The 26,660-nt window shown below is 31.3% G+C and overlaps 1 protein-coding gene across 5 annotated transcripts in view; it reads left to right on the top strand.

The window, feature by feature from the left end:
- The window catches only part of Tbc1d5 (TBC1 domain family member 5), a 501,737-nt gene that overhangs the window by 244,409 nt on the left and 230,668 nt on the right, over positions 1 to 26,660 (top strand). For all 5 annotated transcript variants that reach the window (XM_077796237.1, XM_077796238.1, XM_077796235.1 and 2 more), the window contains 2 exons: positions 8,987 to 9,056; positions 26,113 to 26,221. In XM_077796237.1, the coding sequence (XP_077652363.1) occupies positions 8,987 to 9,056; positions 26,113 to 26,221 (179 nt within the window). The remainder of the gene's footprint in view (positions 1 to 8,986; positions 9,057 to 26,112; positions 26,222 to 26,660) is intronic.

The following is a 26,660-nucleotide window of genomic DNA, read 5'->3' as shown; positions in this document are numbered from 1 at the left end:
ATGTGGATGATATGACTCAGATTACTTTTGTCTTGGAATTCTGTTTTCTTGATTGATGGTTGGTCTTTGGTATTTTTTGAGACAATAAGCTGCTTTAATTCCATCAAGGACCTAGAAGAGTGCCAGTCATAACAAAAATACACATTTCATTTGTGTGCCATTACATGTTAAATTAAATAACATAGTTCTACTTGTGTCTTTGAATTTAGTTCTTGTTTTTATTTAGTTACAGAATCATTAATGAATTCTTAGTTTGGTTTATTCTGTTATTCTGATGTATGTATAATGTTGTCAATCTTTTTCATTTTTATGAAAAAAATACCTGAGGTCAGATGCTTTATAAAGAAAAAAGGCTCAGTTTAGTTCAGTTTTGGAAAATGAAAAACTAAGACTGAGTGTCTACATTGACTAGGCCTGTAGTGACAGCATCAATGTAATGCAAGTATGAAAGGGAGACATCCTGTGCAACAGGAAGCCAGGGAATGGAAAGTTTGTGGTCTTGCACTTTTATAGCAAGCAACTCCTCTCATGAGAACTAACTTGGATCCCACAAGAGACCCTAGTCTGTTAATCCCTTCTGAGGCCTAACAATCTCCCACTACGTTCCACCTCTTAAGGATCCTATAACCTCTTAACATTGCCCCATTGATGACTAGGTTTCCAACACCTGGAACTTTAGGAGGGACAAGCAATTTCCAAATAATAAATCTTGTTGCATGTGTTAGTTTAAGTTCATTACTAGATTAACTTTATATACATTTTATAAATCCCAAGAAACATTTACATAAATTAAATATATTAAAGTTATTGATGGCTTTATTTTTCAAGCCTATGATTTTGTTTAAATTTATTGCCTCTCCCTTTTTCTTTATATCACATTTAATGTTTAGTGTGATCAATGTCAGGAAGGATGCAGAAATCTATGTACTGCATTTGTATAATTTATAATATATTTTGTTCAATTAAAATGTTTATTAGAAATAATGCTTTTTAATTAGTAAGAAAAAAGTTGCATTTTTTTTACTTTTTAAGTTATTGTTAGTATATTCTCTTTATAGAGAATAATCTTTTATTCTGTTGGAATTAACAATTTAATTGGTATATGTATAGTGTTAAAAATGATAGCTAAATTTTACTCAGGATTTACATTTTGCATGTAAGACACTAAGCACTTCATATATACTTTAAACTTATAACTATATGATATGTTAAAGAGTTATTGTCTATATTTTATAGATGAGGAAATTTGAGATATTGAGCATTTAAGTAATAGAATGAGTAGCATATATCAAAGTCCCTTTAGCCTTATCTGAATAGTGATGCTATTTTCATGACTCCCTTTTATAATTTCATTAAATGAATGTGACTGGTTAGTTTCAACAATTAAGTAAAACTTTCTCCCGGGGGAGGGGGGGGGAATTAGTTTAACCAAAGATCAGCAGCAAAATATTTATTCTTAAAAGCTGTGAGAAATAAAAAGTTAATTTGTTTTCAGAGTATAGTATTTACCCTTAATTGCATCCAATTGTAGCCATTTTAATTACAGCCCTTCCCTTTGCCCACCCCAGTTTTTAAATTGGCTAATTACATAGATGGTAACTTTGAACTCCACCATTCAGGGCAAGGGGAGCTCTGTGTTATGGATAAAAACAGACACACTGCTCAGGTGTTCTTGCTAGCCAGATTAGGTAGATGCCCTTCTGGCAGAAGGAAAGTTTGCCTTGCCCACTCATTTCTGAGCTTTGTTTGATTTCTTGTGGCATCTTGGTATTTCTAACAAAGCTAAAACCAATTTGTGTTTATATAGACCCCTGTCCCGTCCCCATAGCCCTTTATATGGCTGTTCATCAGTTTAGTCATCTGTCTCCAGATAAATTTTTGAATTATCCACTTTTCTTCTATTTCCTATGGTTCAGTGAAGATAATTAGTAGTATTTCAGTTCTTTAAAATATATCAACATTTATTTTAAGCCTGATATGTGTTCTGTTGTGGAGAATCTTCCATGTTTCGTGGAGACATTTGTGTCTTCTACTGTATAGAGTGTTCTGCATATGTGTCTTAGGTCTGATTTGGTTCATAATGTTTTTCAGTTCTTTTATCTCCTTTATTGTTCTGCCTATATGTCTTAATCATTATTGAAAATTGAATTTTGAAGTCTCCAATTTGTCTTTTGAATTCTATCAGTATTTGCTTCGTGTATCTAGTTGTTTGGTGAGTATATTTATAATTACTGTATCTTCTTGATGAACTAGCACTTTTGTCAACATTAAATTGTTTTCTTTGTCTTTTAATACAGGTCTTGACTTAGCTTCCATGTTGACCAATATTAGCTGAGTCATCTCATCTTTTTTGGCTTTTGGCTATTTTTGCATGGAATATGTGGGTTCTCTTTGTTTATTTGTGTCTTTGAATCTTAAGTGAGTCTTTCTTAGACCACATGTATGAGATTTTTTTTAAATCCAGTCTTCCCATGGTTGCCTTTTGATTGAAAAGTTTAATTCTCATAAATTTCATTACTGATAAGACAGAATTCTTCCTGCTATTTTACTATTTTATTTCCTGTAGGTTTTATTGATTTTTTCCCCTTTTGTTTCCTCCAGTACTACTTTTTTGTGTGTGCTTTTATGTTTTATAGTGATGATTTTGGTTTCCTATTGTCTAATTATTTTAGGCAAATTTTTTTTATTATCATACAGATTCCTTTAACATCATATATTTATACCAAGGTAGTTCAGATTGATACCAGCTTAATTTTGTAGTGTACAAAATATTTTCTTTTGTACAGCTCTGTTCTCATACTCTTATTTCCATTTTTCACAAATTGCATTTATTTATACATTGTTGACCAGTAACAGATTTAGAATTCCTCTTTTATGCATTTGTCTTTGAAATTTCATTTGAAATAAGAGGATTTATAAGCCTTAAAAGTACAATAACATTCCTTTTTTGTTTACTCTTTTCTAGAAATTTTTCTTTCCAAAGCAGTTAGTTATGTCTGTTGTCTTTGTAACCTAAAGAATAGCTCTTGAAAGACACCTTTAAATTTTCTTCTTAGGTGTATCTAGTATTGTTGAACTCTGCTTTTGTTTCTAGGAATATCTTAATTTTCCCCTCATTTTTGAAGAACTGTATAACAGGATAAAAAATCCTTCGTTGACAGGCTTTTTCTTCATCTCGCTGTCTTTTATCCTGTAGCCTTTCTGCTGAGAAATTGTTAATCTTGTCAAGAATACTTTGTACTGAGTGGTTACTGCTCTTTTGCTTTTTTCACAATTCTTTGCTTTTAATGAATCTTGATGAGTCTATTCTACTTGGAGTTCATCAAATTTAGGAAGTTGTTAGCCATTTTCATTTCAACTATTACTTTGGGGAAGGGTACCAGGGATTGAACTCCAGGGCACTCAACCCCTGAGTCACATCCTCAGCCTATTTTGTATTTAGAGAGTGTCTCACTGAGCTGCTTAGTGCCTGACTTTTTCTTAGGCTGGCTTGGAACTCATAATCTTCCTGAGCTGCTGGGACTACAGGCATGTGATGTGCACAGCATTTCAAATATTCTTTTACCCCTTTCTCTCTACCATTTCTGGGACTCATATCATTTATTGGTTGGTCTGTTTGTTATCACTCAAGTTTCGTAGTCTCTGATCAGTTTTTGTCTTGATTTTTTTTTCTGTTCCTCATACATAATTAGTTGTTCTATGTTCAAATCTGCCAACAATGTGATCTGTCTCCTAACCCCTTTTTTGACACCTCTTGTGAATGTTCATTTCAATTATTTTTTAACTCCAGAATTTGTTTTCCTTTCTAATTTCTGCTTCTTTATCTATGTTGTTATTTTATTCATATTGTTTTTCTTGTTTCTGTTCATTGCCTGTGTTTTTAAAAAATATTTATTTTGTACGTATAGGTGGACACAGTGTCTTTATTTTATATTTATGTGATGTGGAGGATCAAACCCAGCGCCCCACGCATGCTAGGCGAGGGCTGTACCTCTGAGCCACAACCCCAGCCCTGTGTTTTCTTTTTGAACATCCTTGAGATAGTTGTGTTCAAATTGTTGTCTTGTAAATTCCATTTCTAGAGTTCCCTGGGGATGATTTCAGTCAGGTTGTTTTGTTTCTCTGAATTGTTCATAGTCTTTTTTTCTTTGTATACCTTGTGGGGTTTTATTGAAAAGTTGATATTTGAATATTATAATTTGGTAACTTAGAAATCAGATTTTTTCCTTCCCCAGGTTTTGCTATTTTTGATATTTTAGAAGACTAATTGTTTAATGAATTTCCCAATCCTTGGGCAAATATTTATTTTGTGTCATATGCAGTCACTGAAGTCTTTGTTTCCTAGCTTATACTCAGATAAGATTTTGACAGAGATATCCTTAATGTCAGGGGTTATACAAAGTAACAAAGACAAACCCTAAATCTCTTCCTATCTTTGCAAATCAGCCCTTCAACATTTGGTCAAGCTTGCACTGATCCAGAGTTTTGACAAAGTTGGTTTGATGCTTACTTTTTATTTCTGTTGGAAGAATGAGTAACTGGAATTCCATAATCTGTCATTTTGCTTTTCTTCTTCTTGAATTTTATTTTATTCTGCTTCTTCTGGTTAAGAGTTCTATTAAGGATTTGATAGGAATAAAAATGTTTTCTTGGTGTTGGTTGTAGCTCAGTGATAGATTACTTTCCTGGCACATGTAAGGCACTGAGTTTGATGATCCGCACCACATCACAATAAATAACAAAATAAAACAAAGGTATGGTATACATCTACAACTTAAAAAATTTTTTCTTAAAGTTTTCTTAAAAATGGTCAACTTGAAAATTGTTTGTTTACAGTAGTTCCTATGTATTTCTGTTTTATATCTGAGTTTTCACTATTACAAAAGTAATTTGTATTATTTAGAATACTAAATATGGCCACTAAATCATTAGGATGCTATAATTAACAACAGAAGAAAGAAAATTATAAAAGTCACAAATTTCTGGTATTGACTTTAGCACTAATTCTTAGATCTCATGGGCATTCCTGTATTTTTAGCACAAATAATTAGCATAAGGAAGCTGATAATTACCCTGATATATGAAATGATGTAATAATCTTTAATGGCTCCTGTGTATATGGATGATAAGACACTATCCTTTGTCTTTACTATATCAACATGTGAATATACTTTATTTATAGATTTTTTTAAAAAATGTACCTTTTAAGGGGTTTTAAATTGAATGAAAACATTTCAGTAGTGTATTGTAATTCATTTAAAAGGCACAAATATTTCAAGTGCTTACTAAACCCATAGATTTGTTTTCATCTTGGTTTGAACCAAGTCATTCTCTCCCCAACCCCATTGCTACTAAATATCATACAACTGTGTTGTCGATTGAATAATAATTCAGAGACTAAGACTTTTTATATGTATGCCTTTCAGAATTCATACCTAGTGTGATGTGATACTTTCATTCAGTGTTTTCAGATGTAAATTGAAGGCACATTTGAGTAGGTGTGCTTATTCAGAGTGTTATTCTGCCTCTTTTTAACTTAACCTAGTTTAAAATCACTGGTTCTCCTTTCATGAAGCAGACAGATGTTTGTGCATAAAAAAGTACTACAGAAATCTATTATAAACCTACCTTCATTTAGCATGACTTCAACAATGCATAGATAGAACTGATTTAGCTAAACATAACTGCAGTTAAAGCTAAGAGTTCAGATTCCATTATACTTTTTTGAAATTTAAGTCACAATTGTACACTATAGATTTAATAAATTAGATACATATGCTACAAATTACTGTTGATAAATACTAGCCTTTTGTATCTTAATTTAATGCAAGTAACAGTATTTTTTTAAATCGGCCAACTTATTTTAGTAAGTGTGAATGTTACGCATTCATTTTGCGAAGTTTTGTGCTAATTAGTGAAATATTGATGTTATATCAATTTCAAACTTCAAATTTTGTTCACAAGTAATGCTGAGTTGTTTTTGTAGATATAGAATTATTGTACATTGTTATATAGTAACAGATCTAATGCATGTTATATATTGCATATAATTTATGTATATATTTAAAATGCATAAGTTAAATAAATATGTCCAAATTATTTTACTCATTAGTTTACAGTAGGTATTGAAATACCTTTAAAAACCAAATTGTATTATAAAAATTTACTCGATTGTTAAATTACTTTTCAAGCAAGTGCAAGAAAATCTATTATTGTAAAACACACTTAGGTATTTGTGCTTTCTGATCATTTAAAGGTCTTTGTGTAAGATTACTTTAATAACGTATTTATGTGTGTGTGTATGGCTGGAAAACAGCCTGTACATTCTTGTTGCTGTTATGGCTACCTGACAACTTAGTTCAGGAATTAGAATAGCAACTGAAAACATCATATCAAACTCTCTTGCACCCTCTGTTGTTATTTTTGGGAAACACTGCACATACATTCTTTTGGTTGTATTGTTATTACACTTATCTAAGTCCCTGATAAAATCAATAGTTTATTATACTTACCTCCAAACTAGATTCAACAGTAAAGGAAAATTTGTTTATAAGTCTTAATTTTTTTATGTTGCAGCCCCCTTTTTTCATATAATTTAAATGAAAAAGGAGTCTTGTCTGTTTCTTTGATTTCTCCTTGTTACCAGTTTTTAACTCCATGTTTCATACAAATGAAAGTCTTTACCTTATTTGTACAGTTTTCCAGAATTACAGATTCTGTCTGTTCTTTTGTAAACCTTTCAATAGTGAGTTTGCTTCCAAAAGAAGAGTCTGAAATCGTCCATACTAAAATTAAGAATTTATAACTGTACGGAACAGATGTTTTCATAAACATTTGCTATAATTAATTTCAACTAGAGGATTGAAGGAACAAAGCAGTTTTTCCCTCTTCAAAACTTTATTGCCTTTTTCCCATATAACAAACTCTGAAATCTTTTCTCTAATATTGTTAGTGAGTGAAATGACTGTGCTCCTTATTTGGTATGTTTTTGAGAACAAAAACTGCTTGTTTTTTTTTTAATTAGTGTCTTTTGTACCTGGAAAGTTACGTTTAATGTGGCATTTTATTTGATTTACAGTTATAAACTGAAAGAAACCTTTGTACTATCTTATGGTAATAAAACCTGTTTAAAAAAAAAGCTTCTTATTTGAATGATTTTATATGTGATCTGATAAATCAGCTTAAAGGAAAAATATTCTGTCAGTAGGATTTTATGTATTTAAATAATCTAAACCTTTAGTTTTAAGGAGAAAGAAAGCTCATATTTTAAGTGTATAATAAAGTTCTTATTCTGTTCTGGTATGGAACATTTCACAGGAAACGTCTGCAAGCTGTTAAATAACGTGTTAAAGGAAATTTTCATTTAGCAATGCAGACAAATTTTCTTTAAATCTTATTTATTATAATAGTAGTAAATTTCTAAAAGAATTACATATGTGAGTTTATCTTACACTTGTTTTCGAAGAATTAACAACAAATACACATCTTGACTAATCTTAAAACATATAAATTTTTGGATTATTTTCTCCTATAAATTATCATTTTTGAGTGATATGATCCACCTTAGCACATTTTCATTTAAAGAAAAAAATATCTGGAAATATATTTTGAAAAAAGAGTAGAATTAAAAGTTTAGTAAACAGGCTCAGTCCATTTCTGATCTTTTTGAACTATTTGGCATAGCAGCAAAATACCTTGAAAAAACCCAACATTCTTGACTAATCTGTCAAATATAAAATGTGTAAAAAAAAAAATAGGTAGCTGTCATTAAAATTACATTTCAGTTTTCAGTAACTATTTAATGAGCAGCATAATTATAGAAGTATGGTACCTTAAGTACTATACTCAATAATTAAAAATAATCTCTTTAAACTGAAAGCTCCATAATTACTATTTGACTTAACTAGGACCACTGTGATGATCTCCAGTGGCACCTAAGTTTGTTCAAAGTGAATTAAAAGTATAAATTAATATTGTATAAACCATGGAATTATTAACCTTTAAATATTCTAAAAACAAATATAACCTGATGTTTGAAAGCTATATTATAGGAATTAGGAATATGAAAGTTAATCAGATTCTAGTCTTTTAAATTAATTTTTAAGAACAAATGATGTGCTTAATTGTAGTATACTATGATTTTAGAAAAATCTATAAAGCATATGTTTTAAAAATTAAACTATTAAATTTTTGTCAATAAGAATGCATATTTTACATTGGAGCATTGCTAAGCTGCTTTTTCCCAAAAAAAAAAAAATTTAGTAAATTTATTTGTGTTCAGTAGTGTTTAAACTGACATGAATTTGTTCTAAATTTGATTTTATAAATATGCTGGTTTCTTAAGTGAAAATGTTTTTCTAAATGCTATAATTGACATACTTTTTGGTGATTTTTTTATGTTTTAAATGGCTAACTTTCTAAGTTCAACGATACTTTTGACATAAAAAGGCATATTATAAAGTTCATATTATAAATTTACTGATGACTACCTCTGAAGCTTTTGTTTTACCTCTCTGCTTAGAAAATTCCTAGATAGCAGCAAAATATGAACAAGAAAATCTTGTAGGCCTGCCCTCTGCTCACTCTCATTTTTGGCTTTACCAGTGGTCAGAATGGGTGACCTAGATACTAACAAAATAACAAAAGCATTGCCATTGCTTATAAACATTAGCTTAAAATGAAATGGTTTACAAGTTTTGATTTTGTCTGTGATTCATAAAATGAAATGAGCTATGCTTCATTTGTTCTTGTTAGCAATGACTTTGGTAGTATTACTAACCAAATCAAGAATGGTGATGTTTATATATGGCAATCAAATGAATTTTTTGCCTCAATGGCTCGAAATACAAAAGGTAATTGGAGAGGGATAAAGAAATATATGTTTTGTTGAGTATTATATATCATAGAGCTGTCACACAGTAGTTTTTCAGTTGAAATATTCAATTTTGTAATCTCCATTATTTCTGTTTTTAAATTTTTTTTCTAGGGGATTCAAATAAAAATGGAAGAAGAACAAGTTCTACCTTAGACTCTGAGGGGACTTTTCATTCATATAGGTAGGTGGTGAATACATGGATGCGTAGTTTTATAAGATAATTTATAATTTTATAGGATTATAACCTTAGAATAGGGAGGAACTAGTACTATCTGTGCTTTAAAAGTATTATTGACAAGTAAATAACATTGCAGTCTGTATCTTAGACAACAGAAAACATTCTGAATTCTTGAATAAATGAACATTGCTAATATCTGTTGTTATCCTATAGGAGAAAAATTGAAATGAATATAGAGTGTAGTTCTAAGCTTCATTATAATCCATTTTTAGTTATGTTTTTCTGGTATTTCTGTTATAGTACTAAAGGCTTTCGTTTGTTTAAATTTCTCGATAAAAGAGAATGTACTGCTCATGAGTGCCTAAGGGAGCTTAAAATGTAATTTGTGATTGAATTAAGTGCTGTTTGTTAATATCCTGTTTGGGATCTTTAGCAAACAGGACAGTTACATCTCAATTAGTTTTTTTAATCTTGTTTTTTAACTTTTTCTCCATAATTTGGTTTTACTGAAGTCAATCTTTATGAATTTTATTCCTTATAACAGAGAAACCCAGGAAAAAGAAAGATGAATGTTATATTCAGTAATATTTAAAAATCCATACACTAAACCAAAATGGTGTCATAACTTGATTGTTTTCTTTTAGGAAATAAAAGTACAGATTTATTATTAGTATATTTAAGCATTGTAGATGGCAGTGCACATTTTTGAAGAGATAACTTCAATTGAAATTAAGTGTCCTTATGATTAATTAGTTCTAATAATGTGTAACAACACTATAAAATATATTTTAAAAACCACTGTACTCTTGGAAACCCATTTGAATATTAAACTATCTCCTTTTCTATAATAAATATGGAATATATGCTTAGTTTATATTTTTGTTTTTATGCATATTATGATTCCTTAATTGGAACCATGTCATTTGTTTCTTAAGATTCCAGGCAGGCTTTTAACATTTAGAAAAGAGCCTTATTACATAGTAGGTATTTAATAATAATGTAGTGAATGAAAAGTTTTTACAATTTGTTTATGAATTCTAGAAATGAGATGATAATTGAAACACTTGACATCTTTATTTTATGCCAATTGGGGTCTGTACAAATAATCAGTCATTTAAGTGTCAGTGATACTAGATAAAGCTTATGTTCCCATAGTGTTCTAGAAGGGTATTATCACAGCAGTAAAGCTCATATGTTGTCATTATATTTTCACTGTACCCATCCTACCTTAAAACTATTGCAATTCTCCCAATCATTCTTTTAGTTTGAAAATTGACATATGAAATAATAGGTAGATTCCACTCTCTTAATATGTCACAACTATTCACAACCACCACCAAGAAAGCTAAATATAAAAAAAAATTAGTTAAGCAAGTATTAATGATTTGGCATGTAACTGGGGAATGTGAATATGATAATCATGGTAATGTTATTACGTGTAAATACAGTAAAAACAAAGGGGGGAAAGTAAATATTTTAAAGGAAGGAAGACTTCTCAACATGTTATACATTTTTTGGCTATTTATGTTCTACAATTACATTTGTAGTTTAATCACATTAAATAATGGACATAACATAATGGTAAAGTTTTAATGTGAAGATATAGCATTATCTTGTAGTTCCTTTTGTCCTCGAGTAGCTTGGGGATTACTGTATTTTAGTATTATTGAATGTTAACTTTATTTTGAAAATGAACTCTTAGTGCAACTTGGAACAATAAATGATGATGCTGTTAACTAAATATTTTTAATCAATGCCTGTCACTTGTAATGCCATGATATTAATGTATTATTATAATTAAAATGGCAAGATAAAAGCTTTGGTAGTACAGTATGTAAAAATGGGCTTTTAATAGTTAATAGGCCAGTGCTGCTATTAGATGGCATTATAGTATTTAAGGTATGAAATGAATATTTTTCTAGTCAGTAGGCAATAACTGTTTAATAAGCTTACTTGTGAATTTAACACTTGGGTTAAATGTACAATTCTTAGCACAGCTCTAGGGTATATTTTCATTGTAAGGTTAACTGACAAAACCTCAAAATAGTTTCTGAATCATATTAAAATAGTGTCACAATTGTCAAATTTACTTTGTAAATGAAAATTATTTTTCTGATATCATTGTAGTTCTTCAAACTATCTAGAAATAGGTTACCAGAAAAACATATTTTACAGCCCTGAAACATGTTTTGGTGTAACAGTCTACCTTTGTATTATTTAACCTGCCTCAGAATCATAACCTTCCTTTATAAACAACTTGGACTTTTATACTAGCACCAGCTCACTCAGGATATGTATCCTTGTATCTAGGATAAATACTAGTAGCTTTCGTCTCTCATCCATAAAAGAGGCAATATAATTTCTAATCTGCCTTAGTTTGCATAACTGTTTTAAAGACTGAGGTAAAATGTGTAAAACAAAGGTATTTGAAAATCGAAATGCAAAGCCATAGTAGTAATATTTGGGCCTCATGTGTACATTACATTGCCTCACTATTTACACCCTTTTATAACATGCACTGATGTTTTATTAACTTTGTCTTATTGGTCACTTAAGTCTGTTTTTCTTAACATTCGTGTTCTTGTAGTATTACGTTGTCAAGATTTGAGGGGTCATAGTCTCAGGATATTTGTTTTTAAAAATATCTGTACAGAATGTTTTGGTTGAAATCCTTTGAAGTGAGGATAATAAAATTCAGTTGATATAAGGAATTTAATAGGATAATGTCACATGGTAAATGCTGAATAAATATTAGTTGCTTTTATGTTCCAGTCAGTGTCATCATCATCACTGTCATCATCATTAACCTTTTGGTTTTGTAGCAAGTTTTATAGTTCTCTAATATAGAAACAGCAAAAGGAGGAGAGAAAAGAATTCTTACAGGAAAATAACTTGTCTTTTAGCAGAAAAGGAGCTTAAAGCTTGTGAATCAGATTAACCTGAGGCTCTGTGCCAGGCACAATATTCTTCATTACCTTCCTGCAGTGTATTTGTACACCTAGTAAAGGTGAAGGGAAGATATTTTACTAATGAATTCAAAGATGGATATCTAGAACTTTATTAACAAGTTAAGTTTTGAAATTTAAAATCAGTGGGTCCTAACTATAGCTTTATGTGCCTAAAGTTCATAGAGATTGTGTTTTTTTATTTGTTTGTTTTTTAAATAGGCTAGGAGGCTTTACTTTAGATTTGTATTTTCTCATGGTTTTACCTTATTGAGTCAGGTATGTTGGGTACAGCTGTATTTAACTCCTAAACCAGTATGATTAAATTATGGTGTTTGAGTGTTAGAGCTGATCTTGTTTTAAACGTTTAGGTTAAAAATCTGATTTATGTCTCCAACTAATTTGCAGATGATGATAAAGTGGAAAATTTGTAAGAATTAAGAAGACATTGGTTTTATGAATGATATCTTGTGCTTTTAAAAGACCAATGTTAATGTTTATGGTCAGACTATAGGCTTTCTTTATTTCTTACTTAACCATTAAAGTGGAGAGTCTGGCTTGCTGGGTGTGAAAGAAGAGCAGCAGTTTTCTGATTACTGGTTTGCAGTGGCCATTTAACTTAATGAATCCATCCAACACAGGGCTATATGGTAGAAGGAATATTCTTTCTCTTCCACCCCTCCTCCTCCCAAGGGCAGCTGACCTTCCTCTCGCCAAAAGAGGCAAGCCCCTTGCCAGCACATATGACTGTAGACTATTACATTAATCTGTTTAGCTGTAGTACCAGCTGCTTGCATGTTTTTAATTATCTTATTAGATGTTATAACAGTGACCTATGAAATAAATTGAAGGTGAACATTTTTAAACTTTTATTACTGTTTCTTAACATCTTTTTGATCAAATTATAACTTTTTACAAAAGTTCGTAGGAAATCTATGTAGTGCTTTTTTCCCAGATATAATGTCATGATTCCCAATATAGAAAATATCTTCATTTTTTGCTTTATTTGTTGATAAGAATTAGATTGTGTTTTTAGTCAAAAAATTCGTGGTAAATTTTCTTACTAGTCAATTTATAGAAAACTCAGACCAGTTATTTGCTTGGGAACTCAAAATATTGCTTAATTTTCACACATCATCTTGGCATTATATAAACTGCCTATGATAGAATGAAAATCATTGTGGCTTATTTTAAAATAAATTAGTACATTATACTTAACTCTTGATTTTCTAGATTCTTGTATATACAGTAGGAAATCATCTGGTTTACTCTATTTTTCTCAATTTAATTTCACATGGTACTATGTATGTGTGTATTTTCTCAAACTATCCTGTAAGGAAAATGTACTATCTTCTGTTTTTTGACAATTGGAAGACTTTCGGATAATAAATTGTAAATGCAAAGTTGACTTCAAGATACACACAGAATAACCAAAACTGATGATGATTCAATTACAAGTCATAGCCACTAAGCTAAAGATTATAAGAATTTAGTAAGGAATCATGGTGTTGAATTAAAAGTAAGTTGTATGTAAAAACGATTGCAGAAATACTAATGTGTGTCTTTTTAGTTAACAAATCCCTGAACTGGGACAGTGGTGTGACTTTGGCAATTAACATTTTTTGAAGGCTTGCCTACTTGTTTTGTTTTTTAGAAAAATATACATACTTCTTCAATCTTTCTTCTAAAGAGGTGCTATATTTTGTATTCCAAAAGGACATTTGTTGAAGAATATGGTGTATTCTGTAGCTCAATCAAATGGTGTTTTACGTTGGGAAAAGTGTTTTAAAACTTACAAGTAGGTTTAGCTTTTGCATCTAAAAGTTAAATCTTTTCCTGAACAAGGATATATACATTCATTTGAACATTCTTTAATCACTAAATCATATAATAGTTTTCTTTAAATCATTTTAAAAATAGGTGAAAAGGTTTATTACAAAGATATTTCTGTCCCTTGTTTACATGTAATCAGTACCTTCAGAGCATTTATTTTTACTTAATACCTTTTACATTTGTATGTAAGAAGTAATGTATCATTAAAATAAAAATGGAGAAATGGTTATAAATATTAAAGGAGAAATAACAGAGCGAAGGCGTACTTTGAATTAAAAATTTTAAATTCAGAAAATTCCTATTAATACTCCTAGAATGATATATTTTTGCTGATCTTGTTGTTTTTAAGAATCCAGACTTCCTAGCACACCTGAGTCCCTGGGTTTTAATCCCCAGCAACATGCTCACATGTGCATGCACACAACACACAGGTTCTCCCTCACATACAAAAATATTGGCTCACTAGAATCTATGTATTTGCTGAAAGTTATAGTAAAGAGACCAATCTGCATTATCCATCCCTGCTCCCCACCACCCAATCATCTTAAATTCTTAAGACCTTGTCATTTTAATTGCTTTTTCATCATTTCATAGCTTAGTAGTAAGTAGAAGAGGAGGAAAGAGGGCCTAGAATTAAGATTCTTTGCTGATTCTTTTCTGAATTTGTTGTATTGTTTATATTTTGTTGTGAATCTATATAATTATATGACAAACTATAAATTCTTAAGAATAAGTTTGTGATTTGGGGAATTGATTTAGAAAAAGAGCACAGATGTAAATAAGACATATCAATTAAAGTATATATCTTACACTCTACCACTTGTTGGCTGTATTAGCTTAGGCAAGATATTTAATCTTTCTGGTTCCTAATTACCTCATCTATAAAATTGTTAACAGCAGCTATAACATAGGATTGTAGGGAGCATACCTATGGAAAGTATGGAAACCTGGCCTAGTCATTTGAGACATAGTGGATAACAGTGTTTCTTCATCTTTCTTTCTCCAATTTCCTTTATATTTTTATCTACTCTTTCATTTGACAAAGTTGGCCTTTATACCAGAAAAGTTTTTAAAACTTTTTACATTTCTACAGTGACAATAAATGAGTACTTTAAGCATCAGATTTATCTATAGTTACTTACACATTACATAGGAAGAATTTTTATATAAACTGTTCTAATATTTAACCTCACAATCTCATTATCACATTTTCTTATTTCATATTTCCATATTTGTTCGATGCTCCACACCTTTACAATTAAGTGAATAATTTCAGAGAGCACTTTTGATTTTCCAGAAACCAAGGTGAAAATATTACCTTTTGTTTTTATCTCCCTAATGACGCCACCTTTGAAGAAAGTGGGGGAAAAATCACATTGTAATGATAAAGATATCTTCTTGAAATAATGTTATTTTTTTATGATAGTGGAACCATTCAGTATCTGTGCCTCTCTTTTTTATCACTAGCTTTCATTGCACTTTTTCAACATTTCTTTAAATAATTTTTTTGGTATTGTAATTCAGGAGAGCTAACTATCTTCAACCATTATGGAAGTCTTTATGGGGATGCACCTCATACAGACAGGCCCATAAGGGATACCTTTGATCCCTAAAGAGGAATAAAACTTAGATCCTGTCCTCTTCATCTAGCAAGGGAGACAAAACATGGAAACAACTAACATAGATACTGAGTAGTATCTATGAACACAGTTTTGAAGAACCTGGGAAAGACCAAATGTGGTTAACTAAAATTAAGGGGTGGTAGTAGGGTGGTGGATGATAGTTACAAGAAAGATTTGTTGCTAGACCTTCTAAAGGAACAGGAATTTTCAGGGAGGTGAACAATATGAACAAAACCAGTCTTCACTTTCTACTTTTTAGCAATGCATTCTTTTAGTTTCTTTTGCAGTATTAGAATGAGTAGATTTGGTTAAATTTAGTGCTGAGTCTAACATAGTTGATAGTGATGCAACTGAGATGAGTATGATATGCCCAGAAGTTTGAAGGAAATTAATAAAACAGGTATGGAATAAAAAATAGCCTGCGAGAATGAGAGAAAATCTGAAATTTTAAAGATGACCTAGTATCATGAAAACATAGTTATAATTTTAATTCCATGGTTATAGAGGTAGTATTCAGAGATGTAAAGTAGGTTTAGTCTGGTTGACATATTCTTAAAAAGAGTGTGAAGGATTGTGTTCCATTCTACTGTGCTCAGATTAGAAACTAATTCCACTGACAAGTCTTTCAACCCATCAGAAACAATATGGAATAGTAGAACATTCTTCTCTCATTCCAATTTTTTAAAAAGATAAACTTTTAGGTAAAGTCTTTTGAACACCATAGTTCTACTATATTAATCTAGACTTAGACTTTCTTTTTTGATTTTGTTTAGTTCACAGTAATAAGTTTACAGTCTTTAAGGTAACTTCTAAATTAAGTTTGCTTGTCACTTCCCCTACCTTACTGACCACATGTAGTCTAATACTCTCCTTTATATTCTGTATAGGCTGAGCATGGACCATTTTTTTTCATGTGAGATTTGAAAAAGGCTGGAAGGGAATAGAATAGATAAATACAAAGTAGTCTGGCATTTTAGCCCTTTTGTCATACTTTCTCCAATGCCTCCTGATGTACCCTAGAAAAGGAGTATGGTGTCCCACTTCTTTTAACCATAATATCTTTAAAAAGTTCTGTTCTAAAAATGGGAATTTTCTTTTGGTGCTAATTTTCAGTTTCATAGTAGCATTTCCTGTAACATGGGACCATCTCTTTGGTTCATTTAAAGATATCTGTGGTTATATAATTAAATTTCTGTGGCATTCATTTAGGGATATTTGAATTATTGTGTCTGTGGATAAAAATACCAAATATAAAATACCAAAAGACCTCTTTACTAGATTTGGGTTCTTATAGGTAAAAATTTCAAATAATAATAAATTTCAGCTATGGAGAATGTTTATGCTCAACACAGGACGTTTTATAAACAACATAATTTAAGCAATGAAAAAATGGAGCTAATGCTTTTTTTTTAATCAGTAATAAAAATTCTACTCCTTTGGTATTATAGCCTACATGGCAAATAAAGCAGGGATCCAAATTAGTTTTCTATACCCTCGATTCCTTGATGAAAACTTCTGTACCTCTTGTGCCTAGCAACAGATCTTTCGTGATAGATCAAGTGATTTTAGTATCTCCCGCAACTCTCTAACACAACAAGATCCAGTTCTTTGGTTATGTATTAACATATCAGTTTCTTAAAGGTCCATGTTCTAATAGTGTCAACCAACTAGAATAAAATCAGAAACTTAGAAATGAAAAGGCAATATTAGAATGACAAAAAGGTCAGTTCATTTATGAGTATTTAGTATGAGGAGAATCCTACCATTTCTTTTATTCTAATTAGTCTTATTTCTCAGCACACTTTTAATTGAAAAGATAAAAGATTATGAAATTGAAGTAGGCTTAAGTGCGAAGTTGAGTTTGTTGTCTTATTTTTAATGATAGTCTGAGGAAATGACAATTTAAAAGCTAATGTACACGGCTGGAGTTGTGGTTCAGTGGTGGAGTGCTTGCCTTGTATGTGTTAACACTGGGTTTAATAATACTCAGCTCTACATAAAAATAAATAAAATAAAGATATTGTGTCCATCTACATCTACAAGTATTTTCAAAACTAATGTACAGTAGAACCCCTTGATCTCTTTATTTTTTTACTTTCTAAGACTCCCCCCCACATTCATTCCTAAAACTGCAGATAGTACTGAACCCTATATGTAATGTCTTTTCCATCTTTACTAAGTACTTATTACACATTGTGGCCAGAATTTCTTCAGTTTGAGATACCACAGCAAACTATCCTGCATTTAATTTTTTAATTTTTCTTTCACAAATTCACAGATTAAAGATTCATTGTAGACCAATCTCAGCATATGATTTTTTCCCCATTTTCCCCTTTAATTAAAGGAAGCATTTTATAGTTTCTGGGCATATCCAGATTGCCAGAATTATTACTCTTTCGCTTTGTGGCTAATATTAGGTAAATTAAGTGTTTCTTGCACATAAGCATCTTGATACCAAGACATTTGTTTTGATAACGGAAGTAACTACTACATGACTTATGAGTGTGCAGCATATTCAGCATATTTGCTGGACAGAGGGATGACCCATATCTGGGGCACAATGGAGTAGGATTACCTGAGACAACATTACCTTACTCATAATGTTATACAATTTAAAACATGAATTTTTTTCAGAGTTTTCAATTTAACATTTTCAGACTGACAGTGGACTGGGATTATTGAAACCATGGAAAGCAAAATTACAAATGGTAAGAGGGATATATAACCTTAAATATGATAGCTTGGCCAAAATAGGCATGAGAGAAATGTCACTAAAAATAGAATGGGGAACTATAAAAACAATGTAGTTTGTTATTTAATATAAGTGGAAATGGCTTTGCATTTTTCAAATGTATACCACAGGTAGAAAACAGTTACTTTTAAGTCTTGGGAATATTTTGGTACTTTCAATATCACATGTGACATACATTTCGTCACACCAGGTAATTGAGGTATTATTGTTTTTAAGCATGGTTTTGAAAATAAATCACTTTTTTTGTTCTAAAAAAAAAAAGTTGAGTTCTTTATTCCCAAAACCCAAAGTCTGAAATACTCCAAAATCTGAAACTTGTTGGAGCAGTGATCACACCAAAAATTTCCGATTTTGCAGCATTTTGAATTTTTTTTTTCCAGGTTGAAGTACTTAACTGGTAAAGTCTACACAAATAGTCCAAAATCAAAAACAGCAGCAGCAACAAAAACAAACCCTCCAAAATCTGAGATCTGTTCTCAAGCATTTCAGTTATCAACCTACAATTGAAAGAGATTTTCTAATAGCATTTGGGTAGGGATGTTTCCTTACCTTTTCAGAGGTCTATATGAAATTGTTCCCACTAGTACATTAATCCAAATAAATTTAAAGTTTATCATTGGCTTTAAACTTAACTTAATTTTATCTCCTGACCCATGTATCTTTATTTTAAGTTATCGTTTCTTGGTTCTTTTAGCCAGTGTGTTACTGAGAATGGTTATATTTGACTTATGATATGAATCTTAGTTCTAGTTGTTTCCTGCATTGACCATTTTTAGTAACTACTAAAAGTTACACTGTCACATATAAAGATCTGTTTTCCTAACTTTCACATGTTTATATATGAGAAGAGGGAGGTGGAAGAGGCAGAAGGCAGAGGATTGTGATGGTGTCAGAAACACCCACAGGAAAGGCATTGAGACAAGAAAGATCAAGTATTTCATTTATATCCAATACTTCTTTTATTAGCACTATTTATTTAGAGTAATTATATACTGTGTTACAACATCTTTTATAGACTTACCTTGACTTATTTAACCACATGTATTAATTTTTAATGTTTGTTTTAATTCCCCAATTATACCATATATGAGCATGTGTCATTTCATCCCTTGAATCTTTATAGATATTGCCTTAACAATTGAATGCACATATGAGTGATATCCTTAAAATATTTTGAGCTTTGCTATTTCAAACAGGAACCATTGGCTACATAAGGCTATTTAAATTTAGACAAATTAATTAAAATATGTAGTTCTTTGTGCTAGCCATATTTCAATAGCTTAATAGCTAGCTATATATGATTCCTGCTTTACTATATCAATCAGATATAAAACATTTCTGGCACCTCATAAAGTTCTACTGGATGTTGCTGCTCTAGAGATTGTATTTTTGCTGAATCTTTTATTCATTTAACAATCAATTTTAATCTTTTCAAGAGAAAATACTTATTCTACCATACACATATTTCTATTTATATAATGCCCTATAAATCAACTCACTCTTGGAAAACGTGCTTGAAGAGAGAGGTTTGGGTTTTAATTAGTATATCAGATTTTACTAAATAAATGCCTATTTTTAAAATTCCTGGAAAATAATTTGTTATTGATTCTGAAGAGTTTTCTTTATTGTATTGTTTATATTCCAGATAGTGTAGCAAATTCCTTATAATGTTTTAAAAGTTAGGTATCAATCCATTTCCAATTGTCACAAATATCATGGTAAATGTGGGTTGGGATTGGGAAGAAGATAAAGAAGGTATGGTGGGAGAAGTCTCAAAAGAAGGGCATTTTTTCCCTACTTATTAATTACACAAGAAACACCACTAAACCAGGGAGTATAAGATTATTCCCTACAGACCATTTCATAGAGAGATTCTGATATAGGATCCTTTTCTCACCTCATTTCTAAATGCTGATTCTTGATTAATAATATAATGACCTTTATTATGAGTTTAATATTTTATAAATTTAAAAAGTTTTTATGAAATTAAAAAGCTTATGATACAGCTTTCCTTGATTCCTTTTCTGAAAGCATTGTTGAGTTTACCTGTTTTATATGATCTTCAATTTAGAGGCTCTTAAACACTGTATTTTGAAGAAAATAATATATTTCTTAAGAATATTATATCTAACCATCTTGAGCTGTTTCTAACTAAGTTCTTTGTGCAGTGTAGATATTAAGATGGAAGCTCAAGATTTCCCAATTCAAAATCTAATTCAAACCCAAATGAAAACATCATCTTAAATCCATTTTAGCAAACTTCCATGCAGTGAACTGTTCTTTGCCTTTGTTTCAGTGGAGCCTTACCATGTGAGAACATATTTTACTTAGATGTATGAAGAAATCCAAATTAAGCTTGTGGGTAATTGTGCATTCTGTTTTATATGTACTTATGTATGTATAAGTGATATGCCCGATGTTTCTTTATGAAGAGGAAAAAAAGCTTTAAATAAAAGTAAGTTTTTAAAAATTCCTGATACAGGAAGCAAAAAAGCCAGTACAGTTTCTAATTGCCTTTTAGAGACTCTGAGTTCCCTCATTACCTGTGATTTAAGCTAAAAATGAGGTAATTATAGATAACATCAGTGTTTATCTGGTTGATCTTGGCACCTGCAGTCCTAATGTTGTAGCTTACCCATATCTAGTGCCACACTTTACAGTCTGATGCTGACATACCTAATTTACACTGCTCATATTTTCATTGATTTTAAGCTAGATGTTCCTTGTTCCATTTGAATAGTATTTTCAAAATCATAGCTTTAAAATGATATCAGATGGAATACTGGAATTAAGGTACAGTCCTTTCACAGATGGAAATGTTTCACTAATATATTTCTGTATTGATTGGAAATATTCTAAAAGTCTGTCTCCTATTCCTTTGCATTTGATAAAACAAATGTGATCAAAATTCTTGTGGCAATTCTTGAAATATTGGCATGTATTTTAGGGTTACAATTATAATTGTATAAACCTTTTTGTATCAAGTTTAGCTGTTTTACCTTTTGTTTCCTCAACTTCACATATTCTACACATTTAATTGTGATCTAATTCTGCTTGTAAATAGTAATCTGCATCTTGCTCTGGCCGCTGCTGCTTGTTATTCTGTCATTTCTCTATTCAGATCTCAGTAAGGAGGTCAGGGTTGGCTGGCAGATCTTGTAATCTATATCTCTGAGGGATCCTTCTGCCAAATGCCCTCTCTCCATACCTCTCAGAAGTATGGAGAGAAGCGTGTTTCCTCTCCTCCTTTTTTTCTTCTACACTCTGTGACTTGGGCTTTCTCTTAGTGATCATCCTTGTTCAATCAGCAAATTCATTATCAGAAGCCAAAATAGCTCTCCTTCACCAAGTACTGGAGACCTTCATTCCTAAATTATGTTTAGTGTCTCAACTCTTTACCATTATTGTAGTTGTTTGGTTTCTTAAGTTACCCACATAGAGTTGTTATTCTGTATCTAAATGATGTCTAGAAATAGGATAGAAATTATCAAAGTATAGAATGTAATTTTCTATAGTGTATCAACATGTGGGACAATAATTAAGTTTTCTAGACCTAAATTAGTACATAGTTTTATAATTTATGCATCATTTAGGTTAAAAACTATTTAAACACATAAACTTAGAAGGTACTAACTAGTTTCTTATTAATTTTATGTGCAAATTTTAGGAAAATACTACATTAAAATATATAATTGGAAATATCTCTTATAATCATCAGCTGTATTCAGTGCATATTAAAATTGATTTACTTTTTTTTTAAAAAAAGTCCATATTGCAAGAGGCTTAAATGGCTAAATAAATTATATTAGAGGGAAAGCATCAATTGCCACTGCAAAAGTTGATCTCATTTTTGAGAATGATTGCTACACTCATGGCTGTTTTCCAGTCATAACATTTTTCTTCCTGAGGAGCACAAGCATAGGCTCAAAGAACTTCTCAACACAGTGCTTCTGAACTACTAATCCATTGACCCTGACATGAGAAATAAAATTTACCCATCCCTGCCCCTCCTTGATTAAATGCTGATTGTTGTCAGGGACACAGTACCTGCATGCAAGAGTAATTGCCACCAGATGGCACTAGTGTTGCTTTTAAAAAGGAGTCCTTAAAGGCCTTAAAGGTCTAATCACTTAGGCTTTTGTACACTAAGTGTATGTTTTTAACTGCTCTCTGTAGCAGTTATTGACTTATCTTCTCAGTCCAGCAGTTGAAAACTTATCTCTTGCCCTCAGACTTAATATTCAAAAACTTAAAATGGGCGGGGGGAGAAAACATTTCTACCCCAACTTACTGCCAAGAGGTCGTTTTGGGGTGCTTTAAAAAAATCTCATTTCTTTTTTGTCTTGAGAGTAATTTAATTTTTATGAGCCTTAGTTTCTTCATTCATAAAGTAGTAAAACCAAAACTCTAAGAGGGTTATTGTAGTGGTTAGAAGTGGTTTACCCAAAATATATCATAAGTTGACTTTTTAGCATTTTAATGACATCATCATCAGAAATATATATATATATATATACACACACACGTATAATTGTAATATACACTTATATATAATATATAAGACAAAGTGTAGCAACTATGTTTCCTTTATTTTTGCTAATTAAACTGAAAAATTCTGCCACCAAATCTTCACTATTCCCTGTTCTTTTCCCATTGTTTTCCTCCAGGTTTAGGAGCAAACCCATCATTCATATTTCTGATTGTAAAAGAAAGTTTCATTTTGATCCAGCTCCCCTTGAAGCACCTTTCAACACTTTGAGTCTTTCTAACCTCTCATAACTTAATTCTTGGGAGTAGAGTTTCATCACCTGTGGTGCTACAATTATTTTTATATCTTGAGTTTTAATTTTTAAGTCTAAAGATATTTCTTCTTTCATTTACTAGTAATGTGCTTTGTGTGAATCTTCATACAATTTTTTGCACGTCTATCTGTCCATGCACCTAGTTTAAGGTTTTAAATGTCTATAAGTGTTAAACACATAGTAGGAGCTTAATATTTTACTTACTTTGTATCAGTTTTGGATGAAACACTATTCCATTGAAGAGAAGGACAATTAATACATTATCTTGTGGACTTTGTGGGCCTGATTGTTAGGGCTCTTCTTCAGTTTTTGATGTTATGACTTAATTAGAGAACTCTTAAGTACCCATGAATAAATTTAAATGATTGTGAATTTTAGAGATAATATAAATTGATATATCTCAGTGTCCTTTTCCCTATACCAACACTGTAATCAAGTTACAGGGTCTTATTTAAGCTAACAAATAATTATATTTCATTACATAAGTAATATGTAACATGACCTTAAAAGCCTGTTTCATTTGACAAAATGGAGATAAATCTAGTGACCAGCTGTGCCTGTACTTTTACAATTTCTTGGTACCTGTGAATAGAAGCTGATTTTAAAAGAAGCTAGAAGAGTCATTGCTTTATATTTCTTTCTCTTACTTGGAATTATTGGTGTTTTCAGGCCATGGAAGTGCCTAGTTCCTTTTAGGTTCAGAATACATTTGAAATTTGTGGTGTTTTTTGTTTTAAGAAAGCACAAACTACTTACACAAGCATAAGATTTCTGAAATGTACTCTTAATGTTCTTAGTTACTTGTTGCTTATCTCATTTTGAATAAAAGTAAAAACTGGATTTAAAAAAAACAAACTTTAATAATAGGAGATGTGGGTGTGTGTGTATATATATATATGTGAAATTATAGAAAATATTTAAAACATCATAGATAATATAAATGGTTTAAAGTTTTTTAAAAAAACACAAAATTCAGTAAATAGTTTTTTGATCTGTGCATGATCAAGAATTCAGAAAACAACTGGACCAATCAACAAGAGAAAGCAATTTTAGATCTAAATTTTATATAAATTAAAAAGCCTTATTGTGTTGAAAATCAAGCCAACTGGGTTAAAATATATATGCCTGATAATGTCTTACATGTATGAAAAAGCTTCTCTCTTGGATCAACAATAAAGCATCTAAAATAAAATCAATATTATAATTATTCTAACAATTTTTTAAAATGATGTGTACTATGTACACTTCTGAGGGTGTTTCATGTGTTCTTTTAATCTTCATAATAATTCTTTGAGGGGGATGCTATTATTATTTCATTGGTAAAGAAACTAAGACACAATGAGGTTAAGTAAATTTTTTATGTGTGCTGACAATAAGTAGAGTGTAAATAGTTTACTATTTCTGACTACATGGCTGGCTTTTCCATCCCAGGATTGTGATTCTCATGCCCATGCTCTAAACTACTATCCTATTCTGCTTATCATGGGCAAAGTTTTAATAAATAAGAAACCAGATGACCCAAAAGTTTGAAAATGTTTCAGTTTCACTAATAACACAAATGCAAATTAATACTTTTTTTCATATTAATAGAGTAAGAAAAGACATTTTTTTGGAATGGAGATAGAGATGCCTTTCTTCTAGCATTGTATTGGAGCTTGTGCACCATTTGGCGTAGTTAGCTACAAGCCTCTATTGGAAGAAGAAATGGTGTAATGGGATCCGTTCTACAGGCTGGACGTTCTGATGGCAGTAGGGAATGTGGTATTGTTTTTGATCATTCTTGTGGAACTTTGTGGAGAAGGTGTGTCTGGCTTGTCATATTTTTTTTTTTTATTTATTTTTTAGTTCTCGGCAGACACAACATCTTTGTTGGTATGTGGTGCTGAGGATGGAACCCGGGCCTCACGCATGCCAGGCGAGCGCGCTACCGCTTGAGCCACATCCCCAGCCCTGGCTTGTCATATTTTTGAACTCTGGTTGTACAGGTAGTTGAGGTCATGGTGGTCAGCATAGTATGCAAGGCCATCCTTTCTCAAAAGGAGTAGGATCTAGTCAGTGACAACTGTGCACATAAACAACACTGACAGAGTGACAGAGTTTTAGTGACTTTCTTTTTAGGAAATCTCTCTTAACAGATTGCCCCCAGGGTTTCAGCTTTGATAATAAATTTTAAATTATAAGTTAATTTTATTGTGCAATCATGGAATTCAAGAGTAATTTCATGAAACTGATCTCAGTAGCCTCAACTGTTGACAAATGATTCTTAATGTTTAGTTTGGTGCAAGATGCTGGAAATATAGGTCTAATTCCTTTATTCAAACTCAGTAAATGGTTTGGGACAATTAATTTCCAATTGTTTCCCAGTAGAGCAGATTTACTTGTATATTAATGAGGCACAGGTGTTAGGCCCCTGGTGTCTGCATGCCTGGGAGGCATATTTCAGTTGTTTATCTACTCAGCCATAGGTACTGCAAGGTACTCAAGCTTGCCTTTAACAGTTTTTACAGTGAGGCTTCTTAATTTTTTGATGTTTTCTTCAAATTTGCCTGCACCTGGTAAAATTTTAAAACCGATCATGTAGAAAGAAGTTGCAGAGATTTCAATAGTAAATACCACCAACAGTTAAAGAAAGTAGTCTTCTATTATACTTAAATGCCCAGCTTAACATTAAGGAGAAAGCAGTTTATTCAAATAGATATTTCATGCGAGAAGCCAGTGTAATCAACAATACCTTTTTTAAAAGTCTATTTTCAGAGTAGATACATCTGTCAATGGCTCAAGCAGTCATGTATTGTTATTAATATTCTTTTTTTTTCTTGTTTAGTCACTGAATTGCACTACCAACATTTTAGATGGAATGGAATAGCCTCCATAGACATTATGAATTTCAGTAACTGGCATAATTATAGCTATCTACATATTCATTAAATCTACAGAAGAACTGTGTCCAAAAAGACAGCCATGCGTTCAGAAACAGAAACTAAATATATACATTTTAAAAGTTGCATTTCTTAGACTTATTTAAAATTATTTTTCTGTAGCATTCCTCTTGAAGCAGAAGAATTGTAACAAAAGGATTCCCATGCTTTGCTTTCTTTCATATAGGAAAGAATGGGAAGAACTATTTGTAAACAACAATTACTTGGCAACAATAAGGCAGAAAGGGATTAATGGGCAGCTGAGAAGCAGCAGGTTCCGAAGTATTTGCTGGAAGGTAAGAAGAAAATATTTATTTACAGTTTGTGGTTGCAATATATCAACACAGTACCTGATGCCCTGGAAGATTACCCATGCAGAGGATCGCTGAATTTTTCCAAGGGACTTCACTGCAGTTTTTTGGCCATCCGTGTTTATTTTTCATAGGACATTTACTAGTAAGCTTGAACCATGTTAGTCCTGAATAATTTTAAGGGAATCATTCAAAACAACTATCTTTTCATTTGTCTGTATGGTACAAATTTCAGAGCAACACCTTTGTATTGCTTAGAGGCTTTTGTAGAAATTCTTGAAGCTGGGCAGAAGTGGGGGAGGTGGATAATCTTCCTGTTTGTGTTGTATCAAGCACCCTCATTTGGTTACCCTCCCTTCTTTCTTCATAAGCAGATGGAAAAGATTTTTTCTGTTTCTTTTGCTAGAAACACAAACTGAAGGGC

Source organism: Urocitellus parryii, chromosome 3 (genome assembly GCF_045843805.1).
Source record: "Urocitellus parryii isolate mUroPar1 chromosome 3, mUroPar1.hap1, whole genome shotgun sequence".
Classification (NCBI taxonomy): Eukaryota; Metazoa; Chordata; class Mammalia; order Rodentia; family Sciuridae; genus Urocitellus; species Urocitellus parryii.
The sequence above is the reverse complement of the archived record's forward strand: the minus strand, read 5'-3'. Positions and strand labels throughout refer to the sequence as shown.